This window comes from Mastigoproctus giganteus, chromosome 11 (genome assembly GCF_048544385.1).
Source record: "Mastigoproctus giganteus isolate SK-2022 chromosome 11, ASM4854438v1, whole genome shotgun sequence".
Lineage (NCBI taxonomy): Eukaryota > Metazoa > Arthropoda > Arachnida > Uropygi > Thelyphonidae > Mastigoproctus > Mastigoproctus giganteus.
The window spans coordinates 109,145,528-109,169,605 of record NC_143585.1 but is presented as its reverse complement, the minus strand read 5'-3'; the positions used below and the strand labels follow the sequence as shown (position 1 = coordinate 109,169,605).

General features: G+C 35.9%; 1 protein-coding gene across 1 annotated transcript in view; it reads right to left on the bottom strand.

Annotated features, from left to right (window-relative positions):
* Positions 1-1,385: 1,385 nt before the first annotated feature.
* The window catches only part of Vps24 (vacuolar protein sorting 24), an 80,742-nt gene continuing 58,049 nt past the window's right edge, over positions 1,386-24,078 (bottom strand). The window contains exons 4-6 of the mRNA XM_090385381.1: positions 17,446-17,567; positions 13,139-13,253; positions 1,386-1,598 (exon numbers count right to left, since the gene is read on the bottom strand). Of these exons, the coding sequence (XP_090241507.1) occupies positions 1,459-1,598; positions 13,139-13,253; positions 17,446-17,567 (377 nt within the window). The 3' untranslated portion in view covers positions 1,386-1,458. The remainder of the gene's footprint in view (positions 1,599-13,138; positions 13,254-17,445; positions 17,568-24,078) is intronic.

Here is a 24,078-nt window from a genome sequence, read left to right as displayed (position 1 = left end):
TCATTGCCATTTTAAGAGTAGGATTCTTCCTTATAAATGCAAACATTCTACAATCCAATAGAAAATTTTAATTTATTTTTCACATTTAGCCTATACACTGATACAAAAACTATACAGTTACTGAATCACAAGTGTCCAGTAAATTACTAGTAATGAGAACAATTCATGAATTATTATCCAGAATACTACACTGCTGCCAACAATGAATACTCATTCTTCAAGCACCGAAAAAATAAATTTCATTAAATTAGGAACTATTTAGCTATGTTTTGAGAAACCAAAAATAAATTACACTGACCCCACCCATTTGATGTATATACTGCAATCCAAGTGCAAGGCACCACAGAAAGCCTGAGTAATGCATAATTCCATTTTCCCTTCCAAGCCTAGAATAAAGGGGGGGGGAGACAGCCTAATTTCTATTGTTTATTGAAATACAGGAATAGATTTTTATCACTTATTTGATAAACATCACTAACTTTAAAAATTTGGAAATGTTCTTAAATATGAGATAGAAACTTTGAATAATAATTGAAAAATGGCATGAAATGAAGCATAGCAATTATTCAAGTTCAGAAGGAATATTCTTAAATTAAAAGAAAAATAAAATTCTATATATTATTTAAGATCAAATGTAGCTTGTGAAAATTTAATCATACAACAATGTTGCCACTTTAAAGCTATATCAGAGAATTTAATGATTTACAATAAGTGAAAAAAATCTTGAAAAAGAAAGCTGTATTTGTAGTTTGTGCATTTAACAGATGCACAATACTACTAAAATTTAGCAAGGCCATAATAATTTAAATATTAACCTTCAGTTTAAAGTCTGATCAAACTATTCCTGTTACATACAGTTAGGACATTCAAGAGAAATTTGTTATACAGGTTAAAGATTCACATCTTCAAATTTAATTTTTCCACCAAGAAGAAACTATCACAGCTGGATACATAAAAAAGAAGGGTTATTAAAAAAAATGTCTACATAAATTAATGTTTACAGTGTTTTTAAGAATCGATATAAAATATTTCATTTCATAAAGTCATTTTAATTAAATGAACTCAGTATAGGAAGGCCATTATTCACCGATCATGTGCATATTTTTTGAAAATAACACATGAACTTCATATTGTATATGCATAAATGATTCATTCTGTAGCATACTAATATTAGTATAATATTTCCGAATGTTTCCTAAGTACTTGTTTGCATGTGATTGGTAAAGATTCTGAAATGTCATACTAAACTTTCTACAGCATAAAGCATTTATATAGCATGGCATTATGTTAATCCCAAACAATAATCATTTCTATAATACATAGGTTTTATAGAAATGATTCTTCCTTTCACTCACACAAAACAAGTTTAATTTTGATATATATATATATAATTTACAAAATTATTATAATTCTTGTTTATTTAGTTTTTGTAATTTACAATACTGCCACAACCCTTGCCTAACTCCTGAGTGCCTCAAGGCGATCCTGCATCTCTGTGACATCATCGTCTAAGTCATGTGTCATAGCTGTAGCACCTTCGGGCTCTTTCACAGGTGGAAGAGAATCTGATACAGCTGCAGGGGCTTTGCCTAACTGCCCTAAAATATAAATCATAACTATTAAATTAACTGTATATACAACTTTCCTCTGTAAACAGAAGAATTAGCACATTTATAATTCAATAAATGAAACATGTAAAGAATATCCCCAAATTTCTGTGACACAGGAATGCTAAAATATTTCTTGTTTTTACAGATTCTGATCACTATTTAACATGTTTGCTGTCACCTATATTTGAGAAGCAATTCTATGTGCCACAATTTTTGGAATATTGAGAAATAAATTCCACAAATTCACAAATAATTGTTGAAAAGTTAGTCTAGGGCTCATAGCTAAAAGCCAACACTTACTTTTTTGGTTGAGCACTGTAAAAGAACAAAATTGAAAATTTTATTCTGTGTAAACTAACCTCAACATAAGCAAAAAAAACAAATAAAGATGTTTACCAAGCTATAAACAAAAACGACTCACTGATGTTAATATCCCAGAGTTCAATCAGTGTGCTGACAAAATTGACCAGTTCATTTCAGGTGCCTTTATTCTTCACTACTTGTAAGTCGATTATCTCTATGCATGCTGGGTGCTGTGCTGTAACATTTATATGCATTACATCGCAGCACTTGAATTACTACTGAATGCTTATACATGTCAACACAGCAAACATGTTAACAATGAGTAACCATGACAAAGTATAATTGGTGCTTGTGATGCATATGTACAATCACATGTATTGGTATTTTCTGTTAATTTTATTTATAACAATCTACAAAAAGCCTGCCTGAACTAACAAAATCAGAAGCTGATTATTAATAAACTTCTCCAGCCTGTATCAGGTACAGTATATGGTTTTTAACCTGTCCTGGGGAGGGGGAATTCTGATCCTGCTATGTTTCAAAACATTCTGACAGATGGGTAAATTAGCACTAAACTTTTTTATTTTCCCTTAAAAGGTATTAGAAGTTGTAGTATTTAGTATGTGGGTGTTTAGTGGTGCATAAGCTGCTATGACTATAGTACACTTATTCACAGGAATGTGTTAGAAAATTAATAATTAAGAAGTGAAGCCAGCTCCATTTCAGTTCAGAACCCTATTCAGAATTGATCATACATTCCAATTTGTTTCAAAAAAACAGAAAAATTCATTAATATTTGCATCCTCTCCAATAACATGATGTAAGGTCATCAGTTCTTGGAGATTAGCCAAAGAAGTACTGAAGTTCGATGTTGTGGACAGTCAATCAAAATATGTTTGACTGTTAGATGTTCTGAGCAGTGTGGACACTGAGAAGGATCATCACCTGTTAGTAGATGAAAGTGAGTCAGACGAGTAAGTCCTATTCTAATCTGTGTGAGTACCACTTCTTCTCACCACAATGTCTGAATGCTCAAGTACCAAAAATTTTGGGTTCTGTTTCAATTAGAAAAGTTTATTATTCATTTGGTTGTGCCATAGCTCTATCCACAATGCATGCATGCTGCTTGTGTTATGATATAATCGGAGACTGGAATATGGACAGAGGTTAAGTCTAAAATTCATGGATTTTTAGAAGAGATATCAGCCAGTTCATTCCTTTTATGCCCAAATGTGCTCGAATCCAGCAAAAGTTCACTAGCTGCTGACAATCTTCAGTTTGCAATAGCAAACTCCAGATTTGGTTTAAAACAGAGTGATCCTTATGAGAGGAATTTTGCATTACTCTAATTGAGCTGAGAGAGTCTGTGTAAGCTAACTATTTTGCAGATGGGTACAGTCAAATTATTTAAGCTAATTTTATTGCATGTAGTTATGCTGAACAGCTGTTGTACTCAGGTGGAAGAGAAGCCAATATGACAGCAGAGGGAAACTGCTGCTACTCCAACAGTTGAATGAGATTTGGAACCATCCATATTGACAAGAAGTCAGCATAGTTTTGAATATAGCTTGCATGGAGTTGTTGCACATTGAGAGTCTGTAGACAGACAATTCTTTCCCCATTGAAGAAAATAAGTATCACAGGTCAGTTGAGGAAGGAAGTCCATGGTGGGCAAGAGTAATTCTTTATCTAATGCCTATTGTGAAGGGAAACATTCCAATTCTGGGATATTTCAAGGAGCCATAGATCTGCTAGTCTTATTTTACTAGGTTTATTTCTATAGAGATTGAGTAGTAGTGGATTAAAGAGGTAAGGCTGAATAGGATGTGGTGAGCAACTTTGTATTTTGGCTGCATATTTAAGTAATAGCATTCTTCTGTGGAGGTACAGAAGTCCCCATGAGCCTCAATGTATAGACCATGTATTGGAGATGTCCTGAAAGCACCAAGTCTAATTCACAGTGCAATGTGTTATATAGGATCCAGCCAGGAGGGTACACTCTGGGCAGAATCATAAACTGGAGCATTACAATCCAAATGGGATCTACTCAGAGCTCTATACAAGAGCAGCAAAGTCATATGATCTGCTCCCCAAGACAGGGCAAATAAAGCTCTCAACATGTTCAGCTTTTGAGACAGGTAGTAGTAGTACAAATTTAATGAGCTCAAAGAAGTTCAACTTGCTATCAAGGATTAATCTTGAGAAGCTGATATTGTTGGCAATCAGAAAGGTAGAATTTGATATCTGAAGTTCAGGACCTGAAATAATGAAATAGAAAGGGGGTTTTGATACTGAACCCCGAAAGATGATTCTGGAGGAAGTTCCTAATAAACACAGGCAGGTTGCCTTGTAGACCACAAGTGTGAAGGTCACTGACAATGTTATAGTACCGGGTAGTATCAAATGCCTTCTCTATATCTATGGGGACCATAACAAGGTCCCCATAGAAATTCACAATGCCTTTTTCACAAAAGGCATTGTGAATTTCAGATTTAGCCTTGATCATCAGATCTAAGGAGGCCTGTTCTGGCGAAAGCCATGTTAACTATTACTCGGTAGATTCTGAGTTTCAATGATCGAAACAAGCCTAACATGGATCATTTTTTTCAGAGACAGATGATTAGTTTAACTATAAGGGCTGGAGGAACCTTTCCAGGTTTCAAAAAAAGGCCAGAACTGTAGCATGGTACCAAGAAGTGGGATAAATATTTTCCAGGAAGATTCGGTTATAAAAGACTAGCAGCAGTTGTAAGTTTTTGTCATCAAGATGCTGCAACATGACAATATATTCCTCTGGCCCAGAGGCATGTTGTGTGTTGTTCTGGTGGCTTGTAGAAGTTCACAATATTAAGAGGCTGATTACAGTTGTGCCCCGTATCCCCTGATTCAGTTACCGGCGGTTAACCACAGTAAAAAAAAAATGAAAAAACTTAACACATACTACTTGTGTGTCCAATACGATGCTTCCCTTCATTTTTTACAATGTTGATTTTAAATCGAATAGCTTCCCTTTACTTTTTATAATGTTCATTTTAAATCGAATAGCTTCCCTTTATTTTTTAAAATGTCGCATATGGTTTGGTCACTAACATAATGGTTCTTTAAAGATTTAACGGATGCACCGTTTTCAAACTTTTGAGTAATTTCAAGTTTTGTTTAATTTGAAAGCACAACTTTGTGTTTGCCCATCATTTTCGCAATTTCTAAACAAAAAAAAATCCGACATGATGCACTAAATCAAACTAAAGAGTTGGTCTTTTTTTTTTTTTTTGTTCTGAGTGGTAGGTGTGAAGACAGCGGGGGGGGGGGGGGTTGCAAGATAATAGGTAAGCTAATCTCCCAATGACGACTTATAACACCGGTTCTTGTTGCTTATTTACGACTCGCAAAATATCTGTTTATACCTATTCTAGCTATTACTTGAATTTTATGATTTCTGGTTGATTTTTTTTTTTTTTAATTTGGAGTCATGAAGAGTCCCGGTTAATCTGCTTCCCAGTAAAAATTAATCCAATCCCGGTAAATCAAGAGTCTGCTGTACTTTATTATTACCATATTTAACGTTGGCAATGTCTTACTGTGTGTTTATCAATTAAACTTTATTATACATATGTATGTACAAGAAAATCACATTATATATGGGGTCAGCAAATGTTCGCTTATATCTGCGGTTTCAACCATCCATGGTACGTCTTGGAACGTATCCCCTGTGGATACGGGGGTCTTACTGTATATGGAAGTGATAGTGAGGTTTGAAAGTTGATGGGCTTCTGTTTAGCGGTCATCTTAATTTTTCTGGAATTCTGGAGTATAGGTTGATTAAGCTGAGACTTAGGCAAAGGTTTTCCCCAAGGCATTTGCTATAGCCAGCAGAGCAGAGAGATTTTGCCCACTGCAGGAAAGAATTGGGGAAGGGATGGTTAGAAACTTGCCTAATTTTCTTCCATGTTAATCTGGTGGCAGTATTTCTAGTGATAGCAGATGCAAACAGAGTCCAAGAATCGTTATTGACTTGTCTTTGAATGATATGCACTTTTTTCCTTAGCTTCTTGCAGTTAATAAGATTAATTGCAGTTGGAGATTGACAAAATAAATTCCACACTCTATTTTTATCTTCTTCGCTTCGACCACCAATAGTTGAAGTGCTATTGGTGGTCGGGGGATTTAATAATGGAATTGAGTATTTAGTTGCAAATAAAAGACAGGATCTCATATAATCGGTGACTTCATCTGTGAGCTGTAGTTGTATAATTTTTTTTTGCCAGAGTGATTACTGACTGAAATTTGGCCAAGTTGGCTTGAGAGAATTTCCATTTCCTGCAGGGTTAGTGTACTGGTGATTGTGTAATGAGCAGATTACAAACAATTGGGAAATGGTGACTGACAATGGGATCAACCATAGCACACCACTGCATGACTGAAAACAGTATCGGGGAGCAAATTGAGAGGATAATTGCAGAAGTCTGTCCAGTAGGTAACTGTATATAGGTGTGTGTATTAAGAATGGTGAGGTTTTGTTTATCTAGAAAGGTTTCAGTCAGTTGGCCATATCTATCTAATTTAGGGAATCCCATAAAGGGTGGTGGCCATTGAAATCTCCTAGCAGACAGGGGAAGGTATATGAAAAGCACTTCAAGATCACTGTAAGAGTAAGTATGATTTGGTAGGAAACCACAGCAAATACTTCAATTTTGGTTTGGAGAGGGATTTGCTTGGCCCGGGATTTTATCCCAGGCCAAGCAAATCAAACTGGCTACACGTTGTTTGTTGTTGTTGTTTGGTTTTTAGGAGCATTAGCAACTAAGGCCATATTGCTCTGGGATATGCGGTGGTCATTCCCTGACCTTTCCGCATCCTCCGTATTTGGTGGTGACAGGCTCGAACCCAGGTCTAATCAATAAGCGTGTGCTATGCACTGCTGCTCCTTCCCACCTGGCTATGGAGGTGCCAACTGGCTACACCACCACGGGCAAAATCTGATGTATTGCAATCTCGTCGATAGATTGGACAGATTTTTACAGAAACAGAAATTTGAGAAGTTAAATATGTTTCCTAGCCAACTTTCATGGCAATGTTGAATATTGTCAACATTGCCATGAAAGCTTCTGCAATTCCACTAAAATAAAAGGCATTACTTGAATTTAGTAGAAGAAGCTGTAAAACTACTTTTTTAAAGTGGCTGTCATATGGTGTTCAGGCTTCGATTTGTCTGTTATTGGAAAGAAAGGCTGACCGGTATCCATATCTTCTACATATATTTCCAGAACTGGTTCTTCCTGTTTGGAGGAGTAATCTGTATCTATGGAGATGTCCTGAACAATCTTTTTTTGAATTCACACTAGGATTATTTGAAGTAGCAATCACTGAGGAGGGGGGGTAAGGTGTCACTGGTGTTGTAAGAGGAGTATTACTTGCCTGGTCTGAGTGCTTAGGAACATTGGACTGTTGCTGAGAGAGGACAGCCCGACACGTTTTATGGAACTGTAACATTAGTTTGAGTTGCAATTGGTTGATATTTTTTTGTAATATTGGCATAGGTACATTTAGGCATACTGAGTACAATTAATTCCTTGCTTCTTGATAACTTACTTTGTTTCAACTTATTTTACAATTTTTTTTCTTCTCAGTCTTCCATCTGTCACAAGTTTTAGAGTAAACAGGATGGTTGCCTCTGCAATTGAGACAGATTGTTTCTGTCACCAAACAATCACTTTGAATGTGATCAGATGATCCACAGTTGGGACAAACCAGGTTTCCTCTGCATGTGGTTTGAGTGGCCATACTTTTGGCACTTATAACATATCAATGGATTGGGAATGTAAGGACGAATGTGGCAAAGTAGATAATTTGCTTTCTTTTAATAATGAGAGTAGGTTTGGAGTATTAAAGGTAAGAATAATATTCCTTGTAGGTGTAAGTTTGTCTTTTTTTTTTTAATCATAATTCTTTTGACTGCAATAACATTTTGTTCCTGAAGCCCTTGGTTTACTTCATCCTCTGTCACATTCAATAGGTCCCAACTTCTTCCAATGCTTGCAATTTAGTTTCTACAAGTAAGTCCCATGATTGCAGTCCCTTAACAATCTTGGGAGACCCTACAATACTTTCCAGGTGTTTATGGATAAGGAAGGGAGATAGTTTACTCAGAGGCTGGTCTGATAGCAAGCGCAATATTAAAAATTGCAGGAAAATCTGTCACTGAGGAATTTGTTTTAAACCTCATTGGTTGCGATGTGTCATGTTCATTTTCTGTCTCTGGCCAAGAGCTTGTTGGCTCTAAAGAGGGAAACAGTGTTCCATATTTGCTCTTTTTCCTTTGGCAGATCAATTTTTCTGCCAAGGTATCCGGCCTTGTCACAGGGAGGCAGGAGCAGTGCCTGTGTACTAAGTAGAAATAGTCAGGATTAGTAGTCAAAAAAAAAAATATATAAAGAAAAGTAGTTTTCCTTTCTTGCTCTCTACAAGGACATTTTGTTAAAAGAGTTTCTATCAAATGAAGAGTTTTAGAAAAGGTGGGAACTTCAGAACTACTACTAGTCTCTCTACAGAGACTGCTCAGTGAAAAATCACACAGATATATCTCCTGTGTCACAATTTTCTTGGCACCCGGGGCCATAGTATTAAACTGTACATGGGTTGTTGAAGGCTGAGAAATTAGGGGATACTTGTGTATGGCTTGAATTTCTGAAGACTAACTTTTGGGAAATACATGTCTAGGAAGCTTGTTCCAGAGAGCAGAACTAACTTTTTCTCATTTATTCCTTCTGAATGGATGCTGAAGTGGAGGTAAATGTTTAGACCGGCTGGAAATGAATGAGGTATTTAGAGAATCAATTCAGAAGAACAGTGACATGAAGTATTCATAGAAAAGGTGGCAACAGAAAGTGAATATCTATGAGACTGATAGTGAAGAGACTTTGTAAGAAACCTGACTACTCTCCTTTGAATAGAATCCAGAAGCTTAAGAGAGGTTTTGAGAGAGAGAGGCACCATCACAGATGTAGGGAACAATGTTTCATGATAGGGATGGATTTGAGATTTGCAGAAAAGGAGTAGTTGTTTAAAAGAAAATCAACTCCAAGAGTGAAAAAGAAAACCTTGTTTTTTCTCTTCTCTCCTAAGAGATTCAAGTAGTCCAACATCATTATAGTGGCAAAGTGAACCTTCCTTAGTTAAATATCAAGAAAGCTCTTTTTTGCTATTTCTGAAAAGCTCTGCCTGTGCTTTTATTTAAATCATGCACAAAATTGTATAATTCACTTTGAGTTATGTTTGAGTCTAGACATTCATATTCTATTCAGAGCTATCACAAGTTTTTTTTTTTTTTTTTTTTTTGGACCATTTCCATTGGGTCACCCATGTTTTCCTTTCCTAATAACCAGTTTACTGGAGAAACAGGCAGTTCATTATTCTTATTAACTTGTCTAATGGCTAACAGGATATTCATTTTCTCCCCTTCCTTGCCTCTATTAGTATTTTCCATATGGTACAGGAAAGCAAGTCTGAGGATTTTGCTGCACCAAGCAAAAAATAATAACAAATAAATAGTAAAATAAAATAAAACTACTTCTCCCCTTCCTCATTGGTACTTATTCACCAGACCTTTCAATTTCCTTCAATTTCCACTTGCTGACTAAAAGAAAACTTCCTGCAATCCAGTCTAAACCTCTTCACTCATGATTTATATATATGGTCCCTAGTTCTAGAATCATTTATAACAGTGAATATTCTGCTCTCATTCAATTCACTTTCTCCTCTCAGGACCTTAATGCCTTAATTAGGTCTCCTCTAAAGTGGCTTTAGGCTCTCCAGGCCACACATTCAGAGTCTTCCCCATTTATGAGCTCCCTGGATTTAGAAGCAAATATTCAATAAACCAATGACAGGACACCATGGGCCTTCTTTGCAGCCTGTCTACACTGCTTGGAGAACTTCATATATGACCATATGTTGATTTGCAAATACCTTTCAACCTGTTTTTAATTCAACCCCATGTGTGGGCAAGTTATTTTAGAGTTGCTATTCCATAAGTGGAAGGTCTTGCATTTTGCTGCATTAAAATATAGTTTCCACTTTTCTGACTATCCTGTCTGAATCATTTTGAACCACTCTCCCAATCTTCACATAATCTGCAAACTTTGACATCACACCGTATGCCTTCTTCAATGTCACTTACGAAAATCAGAAACAACAGTGGTCGAAGAACAGATCCTTGCAGGATCCCATTTCTAACATTAAACTAATCCAAAGAGTAAACCACCATTATTCATAACTCTTCATCTTCTGCCTTTGAATTGATTGAATTCCTGCATTAAGATCTTCAAAGTTTTCAACCCTGCAAACCTAATTTTTAGGAGTGTTTGCAAAGCTTCACATCCATCTGTCCATATCTTTAAGAAAGTTTTTGAACCAACCCTAAATTTAGCTAAGATTGAACCAAGAGTTTTTTTTTTTTTTTTTTTTATGTAAAAATGAATTCTCTACACAAAAATGGCAGTACATTTTCTTATGATTGGGTACCACTAAATGAGAAGTGGAATTGACACCAAATCTTCAGTATATTTTTTAGCCACTGTAAAGGATCAAGGTCCAATTCCACAGCCCACCCCTCCAAGGAGGCATTGGATAAATTTTGAAAACAACCAACCCATTTCAAACTATTCTTCTGAACCTTTGCACTAAACATAATATCAATTCATATTCTCTGCATGTTTCCCCTGTCCCTCCTTCAACAAAACAGAACTGCTAATCTCACTAACCAAAACAGGGATTTCATTATTCTGATTAACTTGTCTAATGGCAACATTCATTTCCCCCTTCCTCACCTCTATTAGTATTTGCCATATGGTACAAGGAAGCCCAAGGCTTTTATTGCACTGAGCAAATAATAATAATAATAGAAAGTAAATAGTTAACAACAGTTTAAATCAGGTTGCAAAATGTTCCAGTAAACACTTCTGGTGGTAGAGAAGGTTTTGGGCATATTATTTAATAATCAAACACCTGAAAGTGGAACGAAATGTATACATTACCTAACTTGTTCAAATGGTGATAATCAGTCCTCTATGGAAATCATCCAACAAGTAAGACTACACTACACATTATCACTCTTAACAAGGAGTTTCAAAAAGTACTGCCCATACATATACTTAAAATGCCAAAAGAATGTCTCATTCCAAGAGAAAGCAATCCACAATATTACTCACTCTCAATGACTTGGTGAGAAGAAACTGCTCACAACCAGAAAAACACTAATTGTCAAAGAAAACCTATTAAATGCAAATGCTTATAAAACACAGGATATTTCATCACTCTCATAAGATAGAAGCTTGTTTGTTCAGTCTGGGAGTGAAAAATCTGAATTTTCTGATGAATAGAAGTGCACAGAATGTTTAGAACCAGATCTACAGAAAACTGGGTTCTCTATTTTATCTGCATCAGGTAGTTGCATGATATGTGCACCATTCCTCAACATTTGCTTAGTCTGAATTTTCTATAAGCCATCTAACTTTCAGCTACACCACTATGGCTAAAACTTAGGTGTGTTTTTCTTTTCTTTTTTGCCTCCCAAACACATTTTTAAAATTTAGAGTTAGTTTTAATAATACCATAAAAGTTTGTAAATTACAGAGAGATGGCTTTGCATTGGCAACAACTACCTAATACCTCATGGGGCCACCTGCTGCTTGCAATACAGTCTGTACACATCTTGGCATGGGTTTTACAAGGTATTATAAGGTGTCCTGTGGTACTACTACCCATGCATTGCAAAATGTATCCAGGTAATGGCTGCATTCTGTCAGGCAGATGGTCATAACATCCTGATGTTCTTGAAACATAACAATCAAGTTAAAAACCTGCAGGGCCTTGTGGCATGGCACATTGTCTTGTTGACAGATGCTGTAGTTGTCTGGATACGCTGTCATCACGAAGTGGTATACTGCACTGGCAACAATAGAAAGGCAAGCATCCCCATCAAGCTATTAATCAACAGTGATCAGAAGATCCAGGCCATGCCATGAAAACAGCTCCCAAATCATAACACCACTGCCTCCAGCCTGCTGAACACCAAGAGGACATTCAGGTGCCATGGCCTCACACTGCTTTCTCCAAACGTGGATACAGCTATCAGCATGATAGAGTTGGAAATGGGATTCATCAGCCAAGGCAACAGATTTCTATATCAGTGGTTCCATGTTTGTGCTAATGTGCCCACACAAGGCACAGTGGGCATAGGTACCTGTGACAGCCATTTGCTATCACAGACTATATGATTTCTTGCTATTCCTACATTGTCCTGGGTGGTTAGCTGGGGTAATAGGCTGTGTTATGAAACAAAACATATGATGGGCATTGACCACATGTGACTTCCCCAAGAGTAACCTTTGGCTGGTTGTTTCTGCTTTTGAGGCAGTCACAGTAAAGTTGCAACACCACAGAATAGGAGCACTTAACCATGTTGACTGGACATTGAGGTACTGGCACCTGCACTTCTTGCCCCCACAATCATTCCATGTTCAAAGTCAGAAAGTTCTTGACATGACCGACCTTGACAGACACTCAAACTGATTGCCACATGTACAAAGAGATAAAAGATACCAACATTATTTGAATGACTGTAAGGATGAGGGAAGATACAATGTACACAAAGTTTAAACTATATAAGTCAATGTATCTGTAAGCAATTTCACAGATAAGGTGTATACAGACCGAGGTAATAGCTTTAGCATGGCATAAGATAATAAAAAAAATGTGAATAAGATGTACTACATAAAACTGCCTATGGAAATTTTCTCAATTCAGTTTGGTTAACAATTTTAAGTATCTTATTTCCATGTATGCATAAAAGAAGAGAAACAAAATTGTGGTACAAAATACTTTTCATTACATTAAAATATCCAAAAAAAACAGTTACTTTTGTTTTCATTTTATTCTTTAGAAGAGCTGTGTGACCAAAGGATTATATGTGTGAACCAACAAATAGGGTGTTGCATAGTGCATACAGTGCAAGAAGTTGAGGTAAGTTTGCCTATATTTAGGCAAAAAAAAAATCTTTGAAGTGCTAAACGATATTAGTCAGTCCATGAAAAATTACAGCATTTTTGAAAATTAACCAATCAATTCTGAAAACATTTGTTTATACTTCAAAGCTAATAAAGATTTCCAACAATAATATATTTTTTTTAATAATAGATTATTTATTATAATGAAAAAATTCATCATACCTGCAGTTAATTCCCAGAGAACTTTATCAACTTCCTCCTGAGCTTGTTCTTCCAATTCCTCCTGATCATCAAGCCCTTCAAATGTATCTTCCATCATTTCTTCAATAATACCTGCCTAAAAATATAAACTGATAAAGATTTATAGAAAAAATCAGATATATACTTTGTATATATAGTACATTTACATTTTTCTCTATCCTACATGGTGGAGAAAGGAAATCTTGAATCATATTGACCTAGTTATTAAAATTAATTATTTCAATAAAAATGAAGAATACATCATATTATCCTAAAATTTATTCTGTAATATTTAATTACTAATAACTCACTTATTAAGAAACCAAACATTTTTTCTTATCACTTGAAATACCTTCAAAAACTCATGTTGGTTTCGCAATTTTGTGTCCAATTTTAAACTATCTTTAAAATGCATGTAGGCTGTAATACATCTTAAAATAAGGAAAAACCTGCTTCTAAATAATAAAATTATGACATGCAAGCATTATTCTATGTTGATGTCTTTAAAGAGGTAGGAAAAGCCCTCCTTTATTTAAATTAATAATCAATAAATAACAATCTATGATGAAAAAAGTTGGATAAGTTGTTTAAAAATGATTATCTTGTATTATTCTTTTGTTTTCTCCAATTCTAAGTAGACCCTGTCCCTAACTCTCACAACAGATCTTGAAATTGTGTATGGCATTGGGTGGCCATGGGAGTACAGAGGATTTATTGTCATGTTACATTTTTGTGTGAGAGATGAATTAAATTAGCTGTATGTTTTTTTTGCATGTAAATCATATGTTGTAAAGCCACATTAAGCAAGTATACAGTGCACAATGCATCTTCTTCTTACACCTGCAGAAAAATCATGGATAAATCCCATTGAACCAAAATGAATGCGTAAGCATATTAGTTGAAGACTGGCGTGGCACCAGACAATCACTGATGCTGTGTTTGTTTAAAGCTTCAGGTTACTTGTTTTCCCTCTCCCACTAACTCAATACACATCTACCATTTTACCCTTGTTGTTTTTGAAAGATATATTATTGTCTTCACATAGTAAAGATGATAATAACACAAAACCTCATATTTTCTCAAAATGGCTGCCGCTCTGCAAAAAGCAACATAACATTGAAAAATGCAGCACCTTACATTTGTCAACATTAAACTTCAACTGCCATTTCTCAGCCCATCTGCCTAATAATTTTTCTAGAACTTGTTGCAATAGCTTACTCTGATTACTGTCAATTAACAACACTGTAACCTTTGTACCACCTGTAAATGTGACATTAAGCCCAATATACCTTCATTAATACAGAAAACAACAATGGACCCAGCACTGAACCCTGGAGAACTGGGCTAATAACACTATTCCAAGAAGAGCAATGTCTATTAATAACCACTCTATCCTCTTCCTACTCAACCATCCATTTATCCAGAGCAGTAACTTGCCCTTAATGTCACACTGCTTCCATTTGTACAGTAGTCTTATGTGCAACACTATCAAACGCTTTCCTGATCAAAATTATTTTTGAATCCAGTAACTTTGTTATCACATCACACTATCCAGTCAGATTGGTCGGACAAGACTGTCCCTTAACAAATTCATGCTGTGAATGCAATATAATCACATTCTTATCTAGAAAAATGTATCTAGACAGTCACGCATTACTTTTTTTTTAACCAGTGGCTCCATTATTTTCCCTAGAACAGAAGTTAAGCTAACAGATCAGTAATTACTCATGTCACCTTTTGATACCCCTTTGTGAATGAGGAATTGAGGAATACATTTGCCCATTTCCAGTCTATAGGGACCTCCTGTGAATCCAAGGTTGTTCTCATAATAATGGCTGAGGGTTTGATTACCTCCTTTGCTGACTCCCTTAATATATCTGGATAGATTCCATCTACCCCAAAGTGCCTTTTTAAGTTTAGCTTCAACAATTTCTCTTCCACTTTCCACTCAGTTATCACAAAATCATTTAGTTCCCTGTTAGATTTTGATCAAATAGCATTCCCCTACATTAAGAAGTCTTAAAACATGAATATGGATGCAAAATACCTATTCAGTTTGTTGGCAAAATGTCATTCAACCCTACCTTCTACTGCTAATATAAGTAAAGAAGTCTTTCTGCTTTTCTATGCATTAGTCACTAGAGACTTCACGTAATCTGTCTTAGCCTGCCTAACCTCCTTTGTGACTTCATTACAAACTAGTTTATATCAGTTGTAGGCATCTGTATCACCTGATAATTTGTATACATCCCATGCATATTTCTTCTCTACCAAAAGTCTTATCAGTTCATTTGACAACTATTTAGTTTTAAGCCTGGAATGGCATTTCTTAGTTGGTGTAAAAAACCTAGTAGCTTCTACGATTACTTCCCTAAATGCTTCCCATTTAGCATTTGCTGTTGGTAACATCATTATATTCCCACTGTCTAGAATTTAAAAACTGTCTAAGACCACTGTAGTTACCCTTACAAAAGCCCTTCCCTTTACAGTAGTTATGTCTATAAGTAACTACCACGTCAGCAAACTATGATCACTGCCATCCAGAAGGTCTTTTATTTGCAGATTTTTAATGCATGAAAACTTGCTAATAATCATATCAAAAGTATTGCTTCCTCTTGTTGCCTCTCTAACATGCTGCTATAGAAAATTGTCATCCAATAAATCCACAAAAGTCTTGCTAGTGTATGACTGACCAACCCACAAATCCCAGTCAATATCTGGAAAATACCAACTGTGGTACTATACTAAGGGTAATGGAAAATGAAAAAGATCTGAGGGTAATTGTGTAATCAGATAAAGTTTTCTGAACAGTGCAGACAGGCTGCCAGGCCACATGGGGTTTTATTCAGTGATATTACAGGAAATTTGCTCACAGTGTTAAGGAGGAAATTATCACATTGTGTAAGGCAATGGTTAAGTAACATCTTGAATAATGCATACAAGCCTGAAGGCCTTATTTTAGGAAGGATGTAGATCTACTGGAATGGGTTCAGAGGACAATGAGACTAGTGAAGAGGAACAAAGGGGTGTACCAAGAAAGGCTTCAGTTCTGAAAACTGCAGCATCTGATGACTAGGCACTAATGAGGTAATCTGATTGAAATGCTTAAGGCTTTGAATGGTATTCTTTCTCTTGCTCATACTACACACATGAGAGGGCATAAATTCCAACTGAGGAAGGAAGGACAGTTGCAGAACAGATTCAGGGAAATTTGCCTTCAGCCAGCAGGTGGTTAATTGTCGGAACAAACTTTCATCTTTTGTTGTGGAAGTGGATAGTTTGAATAAATTCAAGGAAGAACTAGACTATTACTGGAGAGGAGGACAGGTGATGTGGGAAGTTTTTTTTTTTTTTTTTTTGGTTGCTGCTTTATAAGCTTGCTTTCTTGCATTATTTGCCACTATTAATACCAACAATTTCAAATTTGCACACTGTGAAGAGCTTCAAATTTAAAATAAACTTGAAAATGCAATTAACTAATAGTATATATGTTTTAAATTTTTTTTTAAAATAATATGCATATACACAATAAGCAGAAATTATGCACATGCACGTTTGAAATTTCCAATTTAAAGAATTTAACATCCTTTATATTGGAAAATGGAGCAGACTGAGAGACTAATGTTTTTATTTCATGTCTAAAATATTTTTTTGTAATTTAACAGAATTTTGTTTTTTTAAATAAAAATTAATTTTCTTTAAATAGTAAGTACTAAAGTGTAAAGTGTGTTAGTTGTCTGACAGCACCGCGGGTTCCCCACATCTCCGTGTTGTATTCTTTATGAGTGACACAGAACTCTGTGGAGGCCAGAGATTTAAAAAGTGTGTGGAGAGTGGTCTATTGTGTAGCGTTATGTTCTGTTGTTTCTCTGACCATTTAGCTGTTGGGCCCCTACTGGGAGCGCCTCCGTAGCCAGGTGGACAGGAGCAGCAGTGCATAGCACACGCTTCTTGATTAGACTGGGGTTCCAGTCCGTGACCACCGCATATCCCCGGAGCAATATGGCCTTAGTTGCTGATGCTCCTAAAAACCCATAACATAACATAACATAGCCCCTATTAGGACCCACTGTTGTCCACACTTTGTCATGAGGAGGCAGATCAGGCACCCAGTAGATTATTTAAGTACTCTGGCAGGCTCCACCACCTAATTTCCAAGGATTTCAGTGGCAAGGCCTATTAAAAAAAAAAAGGGAAATAGTAAGTACTGCTGGGCTAGGCCCAAACACAAATAATTTAAGAACTGCTCAATTATAATAAAATAGGTTTCGAAATGCAGAAATTTTTACTTTGAGCATTTCTCTGGAAAGCTCCTGCATTGTTCTAGCTACTTCAGGCACTTTGACTAATTGTTGCATACTTTTCATCACCTCTGTGCTTTTTTGTAGAGAGCCAGCCAATCGGACAGTTGCTGAAATGGGATTAAGCAACATTATATACTATATTTTAATGCAAAGAAATAAAATCTGTTTAGTTACAAATGTGCAATTTTCTTCATAAAATTAATCATATACTATTAAACAAGTGTATTTTATTTAACACACAACATAATAAATCCCAGTTACAAATGTATGAATAATATATACTGCATTTAAAAGCAAGGCATGAGATAATTTTTATTATGCCCCACTGGTAGAAGGACAAAATTCCAATATCAATTAAGTCAAAATTTAAGTTATTGGTCATTTTATTTTATTATATGCATTAAGCAGCATAAAAATATATACATAAAGTGCCTACTGTCTTCACCACACCCATCCATCTATCTATTTGTATGTAGTGCTGTAATCATAAAACTAACCAAAGATATACTCTATGAACATTACAAAAAGCAGAAAGTATACTGTGCATATCAGACTTATTAATCGAATTCGCTTTGGGCACATAGGATAGAAAACCAGAAGGTATATGCTATTCACCTAAAAAAATGCGGAGGGTATACAGTGTATACAGCCCTGTTTGTATGTAATAACTCTACTCTCGGTGGATGGATATTGATGACTGATTATAAAGTACTACAAAACATGAAACAAATATTACATGGGGAGGGAAGGGAAATATGTATAATAAAGTGAAAACAATTACTTTTGGATATTATTAGTTAATTAATTAGTAATTCATTGGTGACAAGGTAATTAGGTTTTAACTTACTTTTCACTTCTATTAATCACAGAAAAAGAAAACATTCAATTTAAAGTAAAAATCTAAGGCACCTGAAATGTAACACACTACATATGAGATGTGGCAATAAAGTTCCTGGACTGGAAACTTTATTGCCATAAACAAAAAAACTTTTTGGGCCTTGGTGATTAAGTCCACTGCATGCTCTGACAATGTCTCTGGATCGTAAGGAAATACCCAACACTTATCTCCAGTTACAATACAGTCAAGAAAATTAGGATTGTCTTGATAAGTTTGGATGAAATAATCTCATGACACTCTTTGTTGCTTCTGTTCATCCGTGAGGCTGTGCAGCACAAGTTTTGTAGACCTTCCTTTTTCTCTAAATCAGCATGCAGAATTTTAATATTGTCAGCTTATCCAACTCAGCCATTGTTCTGAGGATCAAGTGACAATCTCTTGCCCCTATTTCCTGAACTTTTGCAATGCTGTCCTCATTTCAAGAGGTTGACAGGTGCCCACTTCTTGGATCATCATGAACATCCTCATTTGCTTCTTTGAACTGCTTATACCATCAAACACACTGGTATGACTTAATGTTTCATCACCATAAACAGTTTTTAACATTTCATACATTTCTGTTGCAGATCCTCCCAGTTTAAAGCAGAATTTGATTTTCATCCGTTGCTCCATTGCAAAACCATGAAGAAGAACATTAACACTACTAATGAAACTGAATTCTACTTGCAACCTGTCAGCCTACTGGACAATCTCTGTACCACCAACCATTGGAGGAGGCCTGATTTTGATTTTGATTTGGTAGTTGTTGGCGCATCGGCTTCTGTGGCCATATTGCACCTCCCAAGGTTGTTGCAGTACTTTGATCCAAGCCCGAGGCGGGAATCGAACCCGCGACCTTTGGGTTGCCGGGTAGGTACTTTACCCACTCGGCTAGCCCGGTCGGCCGGAGGAGGCCTGAACTACAACATACCACTTCAGTTTATTTTCAAACTCAACGAATAGTACCATTCAGGAAACTTTAATGTCACACCTCCTATATTACCTACAGCAGAAGCCCTCTTAACTGACCCCCACTTCACCAATTTGACCAGATTAACCAATCCCCCCCCCCCTTCAAAACACACTGTCTAATGCTCATGGCACACTGCAGTGGGCTTATGGGCAGTGGTCCAGTAAGCCATGTTTGCACCAGTAAGTTTACTGTTATTGTAATTACAGTATGTAATGTAATTAAATATGGGTGAGAAAAGAAAGAGAGCTATTGTTTCTATGAAAACTAAGTTGGATGCTCAGGAGACTCTTGATAAAGGAAAGTCTAAAAAAAACTGCTGTTAAATTAGTGGATGAGACACTAAGGGAAAAAAAAAATATATATATATATATGTATATACACACCCACGAGCCAAAACATTATGACCACCTACCTAATATGGTGTTGGTCCTCCACGTGCAGCCAAGACAGCTCATACCTGGCGAGGCATGGACGCTACAATATTTCTAAATGTGTCTACCACTTTCCGTAGGTACTAACCACGGTTGACTGTGAGCATCCCACCAGCCATGCCATTTCGGATATGCTCTGACCCAGTCATCTGGCCATTACAATTTGGCTTTTGTCAAACTCGCTTAAGTCCACTGCCTTTCCCATATGAAGAACAAGAGTTCTTCAGATGGGTGTCATGCTTTGGGCGATGTTCAGCTGGGATACCCATGTGCCAGGCATGCTGACATCTATCACCTACCTAACGGAGCTCAGTATCAGGTGTTTTTTATACCATGTCCTGACCCATGCACGCGCTGTAGTTCACCTGCAGTTGCTTTGATTTGCATAACAACTCGCTGGTCATAACATTTTGGCTCATCAGTGTATATATAAGATTTTGCACATAATACTGTTCCTTTCACAAGGATTTTTTTGATGACTATTTTCTACAGCAGCATGTTACAGGCAAGAAAGAGTAATAAGTGATTATTCATGCATTAGAATCTGCAGATAAAAAACCACTAAATGGCTCTTTTCACATGTATTGATCTAATCACAGTGTATTGATTTGAGATTTACTTAAAGATGTAACAACCATCAAGGGTAAAGGGAAAGCTTTTGCTTTCGTAAAGGTGACTACAGCACTCTCAGACAGTATTTAAATTCTATGCAGTGGGACCAACTGATGATGTTACCATCATCAAATTCTAAATGGGAAACATTCAAGGAAATAATCATAGAAACTACTAAGCTTTTCATACCAAGCACTACCATTCAAAGCTTAGACCTAAATGGATGTCAGCTGAACTAATGAAACTCGTGGCAGAGAAGAAAAATATATGAGAGGCATACAAATTATCAGGTGATACAGAAGCCTATGACAGATATAAACTAGTCTGTAAACAAGTCAGAAAGGATGTTAGGCAAGCTAAAGCAGATGACACAAATCTTGGCAAAGATTCCAAAAAAAAAAAAAAAAAAGGCCTTCTTTACTTAAGAAAACACTAGAAGGAAGTGGATGAATCGCACTGTCCATTACAATTTGGCCTTTGTCAAACTCGCTTAAGTCCACTGCCTTTCCCATATGAAGAACAAGAGTTCTTCAGATGGGTGTCATGCTTTGGGCGATGTTCAGCTGGGATACCCATGTGCCAGGCATGCTGACATCTATCACCTACCTAACGGAGCTCAGTATCAGGTGTTTTTTATACCATGTCCTGACCCATGGCAAAGAAACATTTCAGAAACGTGGTGTCACCCTCCGGGTGACACCACGTTTCTGAAAGCCCTATTATGTCAGTGTTACTTGTCCTAACCAGCAGTTCAGATGTCAAATAATGTCAGACACTTCTGACATTACTGTATAAACAATTAAGGCTTAGCGTTCTTGTATAGTTAACTACCCTGACACACCCCTTAAAGTTATTTAAGCTCGTTTCCCTGGCATTAGCTACCTGCTCATTTGAAAGTTTCTGCCTTCAGAACATCTTGCTAATATGTTCTGCTGCAGTAACAAACAAGAACTCTTGAGATACGTGCAAGCATTACTTTGACCAATATTATCAGATATTTCAGGCATATAAGGTTCCACAGATTTATAGCAAGAAGACATGCAACAATGGATTCAATGTTTTTAAGAAAAATCAGATGATTTGTTGGAAAATGAAATTACAGACAGACAATGCATATACATACAACCCTTGATGGAAACAGATGGATCTAAATATGAAAATTTTTTCCTGTAGTTGTTTCTATTATTATATAGAATGTTAATTCCAAAGAAAGTAATATTTTTTTGAAAGTCCAGTAGTGAAAAGAGTAAATTATTTCAAGCAGGAGACAAAAGCCTAATTTGAATAGACCTTAGGTGAAAATTCAATTAAAATCAAAACTTGATCTCTTGCACAAAACAGTTTACACTTTTAGTTCACTGACATTTAAAATATACATGAAACTTTGGGATCAAACTTGTATGTCTACTACAGTATGATTATTTACTGATACTTATAGCTATTGTCAAACATATTTGAAATTTACTAATTTTCGAATACTTATTAATACACTGTACACTAAATGACCACTACCTACAAAGATAACAAAAACTGAAAATATAAATTATAACAATTTAATAATGAGCATCCAAATGATAAAGAACTAAGATAATATAGGTTGCTTTTATACTGCTGAAAGAACTATTTTAAATATTGCAGGTGATAAGTAAAGTTATGATTGTTGTATTACAAAAAAAAAACAGTATTTTTCAGATCAGATCAATTGAATACACAGGACTAGACTTACCTAGTCCTGGATATTCAACAAGACCTAGATAAATCTAGGTCTTGTTGAACAAATACAACTTGGTTATTGTTAGGTATGGTTTGTAAATGTACCAGAACTATTAGCTTCAGCCTGTCCAGATAACATCCATCCATCCAGACATGGATACTCTGAACAGATTTTCTTGCAAAATTTTATTTGGTTCTTATAGAAAGATATGTTGGGCCATTTGCATATTAATGCATTAATCATCATGAGACAGCATTTTGTTTAATTAATTTATTTTTTTAAGCACAGGGCCAAGTGACAACATTTGTGTTACACTTCATTTTACTGTTCAAGCAGTGCATCTGAGTGTCACAGACAGCATATTCTTTAAAGTATAATAAATTTAGATGGCCTGGCAGAACCAGATATGATTTGGATAGATCATTGTATCATTAAATTTTTGAAAAAAAAAAAAAAAATTGGAGGACCCTAGGAATCTACTTTTGATTAACATGTAAAAACTGAGACAAACTGAAATAATTTTAAATAAAGTATAAAAATATCTCAGATTATAATCACTTATTTCATAATGAATGATTTAGAATGCCATTATAAAAATAATTAAGTAGAAGTAATATAAAAAAATTATATTTGAGAAGAATATTTAAACAACTGAATTACAATACAATTCACATATTACCTAACTAGTCAAGTTAATTAATCTGTTTTTACGATTATTTCAAACTGTGTCCTTCAATGTATGGATTATTTTAATTTTTTCTATTACATGCTACCCCCTTTTATTTAAGCTAACTAATCGCAGCAACTGAAATTGAATTGAAAACCATAAGACATGATAATGCTTGACCTTAGTTGTCTGATTTGGGATTACAAAAGCCAAAATTGAAGAATTTCTGTGGAATTCAGATCCAGAATTTGATAAAGCCATGTCAAGTAACAAATGAAAAGTTACAGAACAACAAAAAGTACTGAAGCCTATAATGGCTACAAATTAATCTATCAGTAGAACACAAAAGGTTAGGATGTCAATGGCAGATTGATAAATTTCTGTCTAAGAGAGCAAAGGGTGGAGACAAAATTTCCTCATCTATGTGAATACATAAAAGCGAATGACTCAGATCAGACTCTATTATAATGATGCAAGAAAGTCTCAGATAGTCGAGCTGATATCACAGATGAACTGAACAGGTACATTACATTAATATTTACACACAAAACATGCTTCATGATGAAGTTTAATTTTTGTGAAAGTGAAGCTGGACATCATGAAATTAGTGATACTGATATTAGCATTAGTAGAAGCACATTATGCAAGAAAGCAAGCTTATAATACAGTCAAAAAAAAAAAAACATTCCCATTTCACTGATCCAGTCATTCCAAATGTTTGTCTAGTTCTGCCTTGAATTTAATTAAGCTATCAACTTCCACAACAATAGAGGGAAGTTTGTTCCAGCAATCAACTACCCACTGACTAAAGACAAACTTCTGCACATCTATTCTACAACTGTCTTTCCTCAGTTTGAATCTATGCCACCTCAGGTTTGTAATCTGAGCAAGAGGAAGAATCCCATCAGCATTGATGGGATCCTTCCTTTATAAAACCTTTTATTGAGCCTGCTCAATCCATTCAAGGCCTTATGCACCTCAATCAGATTGCCTAGCGGGTACCTAGTCTCCAGAAGCTGCAATTTGCAGAACTTAAGCCTTTCTTCATAAGAGCACCCCCCCCCTCCCCGTTTGTTCCCTTCACCAGTCTTGTTGCCTTTCTCGGTACTCGTTCTAGCAACTCTACATTCTTCCTAAAATGAGGCTTTCAGACCTGTACGCAGTACTCCAGATGCGCCTCCGAATCAGGTGGGAAGGAGCAGCAGTGTGTAGCACACACTTCTTGATTAGACCCAGGTTCGAGCCAGTCACCACCAAATACGGAGGATGCGGAAAGGTCAGGGAATGACCACCGCATATCCCAGAGCAATATGGCCTTAGTTGCTAATGCTCCTAAAAACCAAA